The 10,792-nt window shown below is 38.3% G+C and overlaps 1 protein-coding gene across 1 annotated transcript; it reads right to left on the reverse strand.

Annotated features, from left to right (window-relative positions):
* Positions 1 to 856: 856 nt before the first annotated feature.
* On the reverse strand, positions 857 to 8,065 carry LOC102305850 (tetraspanin-6). The gene is made up of 9 exons (XM_005915555.3): positions 7,811 to 8,065; positions 4,875 to 4,940; positions 4,469 to 4,585; positions 4,275 to 4,349; positions 4,108 to 4,191; positions 3,286 to 3,375; positions 2,568 to 2,639; positions 2,352 to 2,435; positions 857 to 1,929 (listed from the first exon to the last, which is right to left on the reverse strand). The coding sequence occupies exons 1-9, from the start codon at positions 8,054 to 8,056 to the stop codon at positions 1,795 to 1,797; spliced, it is 969 nt and encodes a 322-aa protein (XP_005915617.2). The 5' UTR covers positions 8,057 to 8,065; the 3' UTR covers positions 857 to 1,794.
* Between the last annotated feature and the right edge of the window lie 2,727 nt (positions 8,066 to 10,792).

Consider the following 10,792-nt stretch of genomic DNA (forward strand, 5'->3'; position numbering starts at 1 on the left):
GCTACTGGAAGCATCCTCTTGAAGAAGTAACATCATCATTGAAGATTAAGGACATGCCAGAGGGAATAGCTCCTTTTTTAAAGAATTTTGAAGTAACTGTGATTGTATGCACAATTAGGTGCCAGAGTGTTGGAGCCATTTATTCTTTATTTTTATTATTTTGAAATTTGTTTATCTTTGTAAGTCAGCCAGGATGAACTGTAGGGCCATTTTCTGTAAGTACTAGGACTAGTATAGGACCAGCATGCACTGGGGTGGGCCTATTTTTTTTTTTTTTTTTTGCGAGAGCAGAAGCAACAGGAAAGAGTAAAAACTGATTTTTTTTTATTGCTTGCCAAACTCAATAAATTAACCATAAAACGCAACGTTCAAGTTTTGGACATTGGACTTTTTTTTTGCTTGTGTGTAAAATATCACCACAGTGCAGCAGTGGCTTGTTAAATTGTTGAATGTTTGTTTGGACAAACGATGGAATCGTCACTACAAAAGGTTTTCTTAAGATATATAAAACAGATGTGTTGCAACAAATACACAAAGACATATGAAACAGAGAGGGCTTTTCAAAAAATAGTGTAGAGACTTTTTTAGTTTAATCAGTGCCATCATATCAATAATTTTTAGATGAATTCTAATTGTAAAATGTCTTTTAAAAAATCCTGTGGAACAGGTCATAACTGAGTGATCATTTTACTTAATTAGTTATTTAGTAATTAGTATTGTTAGTTTATGAAAGCTGTAGCCATTAAGAAGTGGGCTTGTAACCTAAGGGTTGCATAACTTGATAAATCATTACTGGTTTCATCATTTCACTTGATTTTATGTCAAATTTAAGTTTACAAAACAAAACAAAGCTATATGAAGGGAATATAAAATGTTTTATTACACAATGAAAAACAGTCTTTCGAATTTTTCTAAAATGTTCCCACAAACCTGGGGAACAACAATCAATACATTAACTGTGGTTTACACAGTTATAGGTGTAAACTGTAAGCTGTATATTTTCCTTTTGTCCTTTCATTTATTAGCGCTTTGGGGTCCTTAGGGACTAGTAAAGCGCTATACAAATACAGGCCATTTACCATTTATGCAGTGGATAAAGGATGTGGGATGTGCCACAGCAAGGCTAAGGAAGAAACTGGATTGAAGGATTTTTTTTTTCTTTAGCAGCTGATCTAAATGATACGGAGCAATGAAAAAAGGCACCTTATACTGAACCCCAGTCTTATCAAATATGAGAGTATTAAAAAGCTTTGAATGGAAAAAAAAGTCAGAGTTAAAGAAAAATGAAAAGCTACCAAACTACAAAATATCAGTTAAGCTTTAATTCACCCATACTACTCATAAGTGCTTTTTTACTGAGCACATTAGCTTTAAACTCTGAATTTTTACTTATTTTCTTGCTTGCCGGTGCTAAAAATCACAGATCAGAGGTACTAGATTACGCTCCATGTTGGTGCAGAATTACCACCAGTCTCCAAACACAGAGCTCAAAGGCGCAAAGCAGTTAACACACTCTGTCACTTATCATATCCCTCTTGGTTATACTGGATAGAAATATTTATCAAAAAAGGAACATAGTCTTTCACAGTTCTGTTTTTTGTGGCACAGCCCAAATTTACAGCTCATTAGGGATTACATAGTGAATAGAAAATACCCTTAACAAAGAAGTTCAAAATACACTTACATGGTATGATATAGTCAATATATCCAATCATCATAACATCTTCTATTAATCCCATTGCTTCCGAGGTTTGCCTTAGCTTTGCTTAACATGCTGAATCAGAAACAAAGAAATCAAGAGTGGTCTGAAACCTCTGCGAGGGTGGTGTAGTTGCCTGCTTTTGCCTCTGCACTGTAGACCACTGCGGGGGTGTCTTTCTTCCGATCGAGCTGGCACAAGATGGCTATACACAATACTGCTGACAATATCTAAAACAGAATCAAACAGAGGTGGTTTATTTTACTTCCTGTTCATCTTTTTATTATTTCTTGAGTTGCTTTGAGTCCACCTGCAATTTTAGAAAGAGGCTGAGAGAAAGCAGAATAGTCAAAGAAAATAAAAAGGCAAGTTTGCCAGCGCAGCGAAAACAGATACTTGCTCGCTTTCATTCAGTTTTCAAATCTGTAGTTAGCAACTGCATAGGAAGATTTCAGGATGGAAAAGAGTTTTTGAAACCCTATGACTGAAAATATTAGTGAAAGATGAATTTTAAGGGAAAAATTAAGACTTTGTACAAATGGGATCACCTAAGCAAAATTCTCGTAACATTTCTGTCAACAGCCATGCATGCTTTGTAAAGATCACATCAAAGGAGCTATAACCATGAGAGCCACAGACTGATTGTACTCACCCACAATAACATGACTCCCAGTGTTACGCCCAACACAATCCTAATCAGACTCATTATGATCTCGATGAAGTATGGAAGGCATCCCTAAAACAAGTAAAGGATTAATGAGATAAACCGATATAAATGGAAACAAAGTTCATAACAGCTTATAGAGTTTACACATCTACCTGTACTTGAAAAAAAAAAGATCATTTCTAATGAGAATGCCTTTAATACCTTTTCATAAATCATAATAGGCTCGTCACCCATCTGGCTGTTAAAGAGACTGCTGTTTCTAGGAGCCGCCACCTGGAAAACACAGAAATTGTAATTGTGCATGAAGTGTATGCACACCAAGACAACGTGTAGTTTTTAAAATGTGATGATATTTGTGTGTGAAATCTTTTAAAACATGCTTTTTTAACTGACTGCAGTCATTTTCAAGCAGATTTGCAAATAACTGGTGTCTTATTTTTAATGCAGACAGACTGCCAACATGCTGCAAACAATCGAAATAAGACTGCATGATGGGCATGGCGTCAACGTGTTAACGAGCTAACCACGCTAACACGTTGATTTCGTGCAGCCCCACGCGCGGGGCGATCCGTGGTAACTCGTTAATGTAGATTTGCCGCGTTAATGCGGTAATGGCGTTGACATCATTGCAATTTTCACCAGTTAATAATAGTTAATTGACATATTATCACAAATGCCAGCTTGACCCCACTGAGCCAAAATCTTAATGACGTTTTATCGCTGACTTGATGCACTAAAATTGCTTTACCGTCTGAAAATGGTTTGGTTGTACCACAGTCTCCAACCACTGTTTTCCCAAGTGTTACTGTAGCACAAAGGAGCCTGGTGGTGCTACTTTGGGAGGAAGTTGGGCTTTGTAAATGAAAATTTATTGAAAAAATGTTTTTAACTGTGTAGGCATGTTAGCTTTCACACTTACACATGGATTAGTGGACTTGTCGGTGCATAGGCAGGAATTTGGGATGTTGAACTTCCAGTCCCGGTAGCTCTCCAGTCCGCAACACTCCAACTGAGATGGAATCAGAGAAGAAAATAAAGAGACAACTGCAAAACAACCATCTCCTAATCCCTTCTACAAACAGTTAAGTCTGACCAAACAGCATCTGATCTGTACTGCTGAAAACTGTATCAGTCATGCCAGGACAGTCTGGTTGTACTTTTGGAAAAATATGTCCGTCACAAACAAGAAATTTATGAGTGTTATCTTTCTTTTGTTAAAATCAAGAATACTGCATTTCTTCTCTGTTCTCACTAGAGTTCTCTATAAAACACTAAAACAGCTATTTTAAGTTGCTAATATTATAAGAAGAGCATGTGCCTAGCATCCAGTTAAGTTGTGTATCAGCATTGTTTAGTTATGCCATTAGCCTTACATATTATATGTGAGCTCTGTTTTTAGTTAGTTTTGTTTGATCACCTCTGAAACTACTTGGAACTGCAATTCTACAAGATTATACTTACAAAAACTGGCACGGGCTATCCATTATCGCTGCTCACAAACATCTCTATGACCTCATCGGCTATTATTTCCTTGTGCCATGTTTACACTACTGGCTGCAAGTAATTTTCAGTATAAGCTGGCAATATGATGCCTCAAATTGACACTGCAAAATTTTGTTATCTGAAAGACCTTAAATTTGTTTACTTATTAATGGGTTGTGAAGCTAGATGAATAGCACACACACACACTACAAACACATGCACATCTTTACTCACAACTTCACAACACAAGGTTACCTACTTCTGTCTGTATATCATCGAGGAATTCAGTAGCATTAACCAGGGGTAAAAGGTTCAGGTACTGCTTCTTCACATCTTGACGTACCTGCGCAACAAAAGCAAAGTAATATACAAACAGTTAAAAAACATTTCTGTATCTTCTAATGTGGAAAGGCACTTTGGTAATACCTGAGATTGTGAAGCCAGTCCTTGAATATTAAGCACCAACATGAGTAGACTACTCAGAATCATTCCAACTGCATACTGACAAACAGAAACACATACACACAGAAATACGGGAATAAGGATCTATTTGTTTTTGTTATAAATTGTATTTTTATTACAGCTACCAAGATTCTTGTCTTCTTTTTTTCTTTACCCACCACTATTAGAGCCCACCGTATCTCTTTCCAGACACCAACTGCGCCAAAGATGGTCAAGAGAATAATTACCGCAGCAATAACATACATAACATGTATGACTGCAATCTCGCGTTCTGCCTGTGGAAAAAAAACAAAGACGCAGGTTGAGAGTGAGCAAGGGTGTAACCTGACTTCAGTGCCCCATGCAGATGTTGTTTGTCATTAAGAATACTACAGGAAAAGAAAACACTTACATGCTGGCATTTGTCTGACAACGGCTGCATAATATTTGCTTACCTATTTTGCCACTAATATAAAAATTGCTGCTGAGCCATATATGTGTTGTCGTACATACAATAGGACATTGTTAAATCGCACACACATTCATGTGTCATAATGCAAGGCTCTATAAATATACATTTTATACCTCTTCCTGTTGGTGTAAGTGTCCATGGCTAAAAAGACTGAATCCCAGCAGCAACAAACTGATTATCTGTAAAAACAGTAAGAGACAGTTCAACACTTTCAGGGCTGTAACAGGCAGAGTGAGAAACGCTAAGGTTACCGAAAGTCATCAATGATTTCTCCTCATCCCCAAAAGAATTGTGTACAAATGAAAGTATTAATTCTGCTTATTTAGAATTAAATGATAAGCATTTACATATTTAAACATTTACTATGCTTTACATTAATGATCTTGAATAGGTTATGTTACACCTGATCAAAATAATAATGAAAATATGAACATATAAGCTACAAAAAACATATTTTTTTGTAGTAAAAAGATGTAATGATTACTAAACCCCCTATACAAAACCCTTTTTTCAAACACTCAATATGTTGGTTAGCAAACTATAACATGGTACATAAGCTTTTGTGAACTTAACAACACTGACGTAAGCATTGTTGTATCAGATGAACTGCAAAACATGACATATTACACACAAATGAAGAAAAAATGCAGAAGCACTCTGTGGGAAACTAAGTCCACTCTTACTGCTTACACAGGAATCAATATGTCAAAGTGGAAAGACATCAGCTATGTGATTGCTGGTGCTCATTAGTCTGGTAATGCTTATACGATCACTTCCAAACAATTTTAGTCCATTTGTTCTACAGAGAGAAGGAGTGGACGTCTAAGGAATTCAATCCAGGGTCTGGCCATGCAACAAACAAATACAGGAGCTAAATATCAGATGCTACACGGTTCAGTTTGATGTTCAGGTTCATGACAGCATGTTTAGAAAATGGAAGGGATGTCAGGAGAAAAGCCTCTTCTCTCTAACAAGAACATGCCAGCACAGCTTAGGTTTGTACGTTTGCATCTGACCAAACCATAAGACTTCTGGAACAATGTCTTTTTGGACCGACAAGACCAAAGTGGAGCTATATGGCCATAATACACAATGCCACACTACAGCAAACTCAGCACAAACATACCCACTGTCAAGCACGGTAATGGAGGGGTGATGACTTGGGCTTATTTTGTAGAGACAGGACCTGGGCACTGTACAGTTTGTCAGTCAGTCATGATCTCTGCTTTATCTAAAAATGTTCTGCAGTCAAATTTGAGGACACCTCTGAATGTTAACACTTGGCCAAAACAGGGTCATGAAACAGGACATTCATTCAACAGAACGACTTCAAAAACAAAGAATGAAGGTGTTGTAAATGCCCCATCAAAGTCGATATCTGAACTCATTTGAAATGCTGTGGCAGACTAAGAGAGTAATCTCCTAAAGGAGAGTGAGAACCTGATAAAGTCATACAAGAAACAATTACTTCAAATTAGCTGCTCCTTTTTTTTGCACACAACTAATAGGGGGTACACCTGGTTTTTACCATGACTGTGCTTGTGCTTGCATGTCTTCAAGTAAGGTTTTAGCATTTCTTCAAATAAAGTCATAGAACTGTTCCTAACTATTGTGACGTCTGCATTTTCCTCCAAAATATGCAAGAAAAAAAATAGCTTGGGAACTGGAACTGGTTTGAACAAATCCATTTATAAGATCTCTCACTTAACAGGGGTAACGCCTAAATACCAGCAAGATACTTAATCCACCCCTTGAGTATTGATCCATAATTGACTTATGTTGTTACAAGAACTGGAAGCCTAAGAGTTTGGCATCTACATGAGGAGCTCGGGGCATGAAATGAAACTTGATAATTATGCTACTTTGCAGCAAAACCATTGACCCAAAGCGCAGATCTGAGACAATCAAAGTATACTTGGTGGGATGTACTTCTGAACCATCTTGTTTCTTGGATTATGGTTTGGTTTAAAGAAAGTGCTGACATCTCTTAAACCCAACAATATTTGTTAAATAGAATCATTTGAATTTCAAGAATGTGTTGACTAATAACTACAATGAAGAGTAGAACTACTGAAGAAGTTAATCCAGCTTTACACTGTTATGTTAATCTGATAAATAGTTCACCCTGTACATTTGTTTACCCTTTTGACGTTTGGCATCAGCTCTTATAGGCTCGTGCTAATCTTAGTGAAGTATTGCACAATGTGTTTCTTTTGTAACAGCTCTGGGCAAAACCATGTGTTGGTAAACCACTGTAAATCAGTAAATACAAAGCAAGTGATGAGACACATAGTGACAGCTAAACCATGAGGGACAAGCTGTAAAAACATGTTGCATAATCCACTTCCCCTCAACTGTGGGAATGATGAGAAGAATAAGGTGGGAGAAGGAGAAGAGGGAGTTAATAGGTTGGGGAAACCAGAGCATCACGTGGTATAACTGCCACTCAATCAGGTTTGGTGGGTCCCAGATGTTGTGCCAAGATGGCGATGCTGGCACATAGTCTGTTTTCTACAGTCATTAATGTCATGTTGCTGACTATGTGCCAAGAGTGGGCCACATTTGCACCGTACGTTTGTCACTCCTGTCTTTTGTTCTGTTTTTTCCTCTTCATTTAACAAACAAACAACCAAACAAGCAATTTATGACATCATATTTTGGATTTTTGGAAACATTATGCGCATTTTAACTGTTTGTTTTCATACTTAAAAAAAAAGGAAAACCAATGATGACATCACATAAGACTACAAGCATTATAGTACACATTATTGTTTAATACAGCCCCTAATTTAATTGTTATTTAACAATCTTACCGTTTCCCGGACACTGTTGTTTTCCCGTCTCGCTAATTATTCCAATGTGTTTCGAATAAATAAAACAAAAATTTAAAAAAAAGGGCCTCCTACAACCTTCATTGGCAACTCGATTGAGTAAAACTGAAAAGGGTTTAACTGCAGCATCTGGATAATGTAGATTTTTACGCATAGCACGAGGAGGTTCTCAACATCTGCACCTAAACAATCTTTTAGCGCCTCGTAACCATACTCACCGCGATCAGACTTATCACGACAATGAAAGTCCGTTTCAGCCACACATTCGCTCTCCCCATGTTTGGGTCTTCTGATGTCGCTCCACGAGTGAATGTGTCCCTCAAAAGTGATAGTTTGTGTGCCCGTAAAGAAATAAATCTACTTTTAAAGAAGCGAGACCCGTTAAAGTCCCTCCCCGCTAGACTGCGCTCCCCACCTGGAAATGGTGAGAATGTGGGTGGGTGGAGTCTTATTCTCCAGCTCATGAAGTTGCTTAACCCTGTTAATTTAAAGCCTGAAACATGAAATAATGAAGAAAAATCTTATTTATTTTTTGCAAAATAGAATGTTTTGTTAACCTTATTACGAAATAAAAAAAATACTATTAATTTGCAAATCTGTGTTTAAATTTGCAACATAATTTATTTCGGTCCCCTAATAACGTAGAAGCCTCAAAATTTAAATATGATGCAATTGACTTTAATCCCTAAACGCAGGTGACTGCTAAGTAACATATTTATTACCAATGTGATCAATATTTATGAGCACGAAAAACACACGATCATATATGGATGGGGTGTCATATTAACAGGAGTGTAAAGTTTTGGAAAATGTGAAAGAGGACATAAATTTTGAAATGTATTTTAATTAGTTTTACAGCTTTTCTAACAGATAAAGACTCCCTCTATGGGCATTCAACTACACCAAATTAAGTTATAGTTATATTTTAAAACCATTGAAGTTGTGCTTCTTTTTCTTATATTAAGATCTCTCATTGATTAAATCTGTATTTCTCTACACTGACAGAAAAGGGAGATGCACCCGTCTGGCCCACATGAGATCAGAATTAGCTATATGTGATGTACTTGGGAAATATGACCGCAAATGGAGTGGGAGTGTGTGGGTTGTTTGTTTGTTTTTCACTTTGTCTGACATGTTTCCTGCAACAAGTTCTTGATATAGGAAGTGCATTTTCCAAAGTAGCTCACACATACAGCAAAACACAGAAGACACAGTGACAGTGGCTTCAGCTCAATTCTCTAATGACATTTACAAAGCAGAGAGCATTAGGTGCATTAATGATCATATACAGAATTGTCTATCTGTGTTGAAAAGACAGTTAATGTAGTATTTTTAATCTGTTAAATGCCTTCATTCTGCCTCAATATGTTTTGTTTTGTTTTTTTCCCCTATTTCAGCACTTCATTTTCTTTATTTTCCTCTATTTTGCTGTATAGCATTTTGTGACTGATTCTCTGTACACAGCGCTTTTTAAATAAACTTTATTTACTTACCTTAACTTTCAATAACATATCTGCAACATTTCATTGCACAAGTCATCACAGAATATGCAAAATAGTTCATCTAACTGTCAAAATGTGCTGAGGCCACAGCTGTAAGTGACTGATAAGTCAAGATACATTAAGCTGCAGAGTTACAGCATTGGGTAAACACAGAAAAATGCGCTGATAAACACTGTACAGCCTGTTCACTGTACAGAAGAGGATATATATATATTGTGAAATAACACATACATATACACTATACATATATATATACATATATATATATATATATATTAATATATATATATAATATATATATATATATATATATATATATATATATATATATATATATATATATATATATATATATATATATAACACCCAGCACGCCCCTGCGGGCGGTTTATCCTTCAAGCTCGGGTCCTCTACCAGAGGCCTGGGAGCTTGAGGGTCCTGCGCAGTATCTTAGCTGTTCCCAGGACTGCGCTCTTCTGGACAGAGATCTCCGATGTTATTCCCGGGATCTGCTGGAGCCACTCGCCTAGCTTGGGAGTCACCGCACCTAGTGCTCCGATTACCACGGGGACCACCGTTACCTTCACCCTCCACATCCTCTCGAGCTCTTCTCTGAGCCCTTGGTATTTCTCCAGCTTCTCGTGTTCCTTCTTCCTGATATTGCTGTCATTGGGAACCGCTACATCGATCACTACGGCCGTCTTCTTCTGTTTGTCTACCACCACTATGTCCGGTTGGTTAGCCACCACCATTTTGTCCGTCTGTATCTGGAAGTCCCACAGGATCTTAGCTCGGTCATTCTCCACCACCCTTGGGGGCATCTCCCATTTTGACCTCGGGACTTCCAGGTTATACTCGGCACAGATGTTCCTGTACACTATGCCGGCCACTTGGTTATGGCGTTCCATGTATGCCTTGCCTGCTAGCATCTTGCACCCTGCTGTTATGTGCTGGATTGTCTCTGGGGCATCTTTACACAGCCTGCACCTGGGGTCTTGCCTGGTGTGATAGACCCCAGCCTCTATGGATCTTGTACTCAGAGCTTGTTCTTGTGCTGCCATGATTAGTGCCTCTGTGCTGTCTTTCAGTCCAGCTTTGTCCAGCCACTGGTAGGATTTCTGGATATCAGCCACCTCCTCTATCTGCCGGTGGTACATACCGTGCAGGGGCCTGTCCTTCCATGATGGTTCCTCGTCTCCCTCCTCTTTCTTGGGTTTCTGCTGCCTGAGGTATTCACTGAGCACTAGGTCAGTTGGGGCCATCTTCCCAATGTATTCTTGGATGTTCCTTGTCTCATCCTGGACTGTGGTGCTGACACTCACCAGTCCCCGGCCCCCTTCCTTCCGCTTAGCGTACAGCCTCAGGGTGCTGGACTTGGGGTGAAACCCTCCATGCATGGTAAGGAGCTTTCTTGTCTTTATGTCAGTGGCTTCTATCTCCTCCTTTGGCCAGCCTATTACCCCAGCAGGGTACCTGATCACGGGCAGGGCGTACGTGTTGATGGCCCGGATCTTGTTCTTACCATTCAGCTGACTCCTCAGGACTTGCCTGACCCTCTGCAGGTACTTGGTGGTTGCAGCCTTTCTAGCGGCCTCTTATATATATATATATATATATATATATATATATATATATATATATATATATATGTGTGTGTGTGTGTGTGACTGTGTGTGTGTGTGTGTGTGTGTGTGTTGT

This window comes from Haplochromis burtoni, unplaced genomic scaffold (genome assembly GCF_018398535.1).
Source record: "Haplochromis burtoni strain Fernald_Lab_line unplaced genomic scaffold, NCSU_Asbu1 Contig_14, whole genome shotgun sequence".
Lineage (NCBI taxonomy): Eukaryota > Metazoa > Chordata > Actinopteri > Cichliformes > Cichlidae > Haplochromis > Haplochromis burtoni.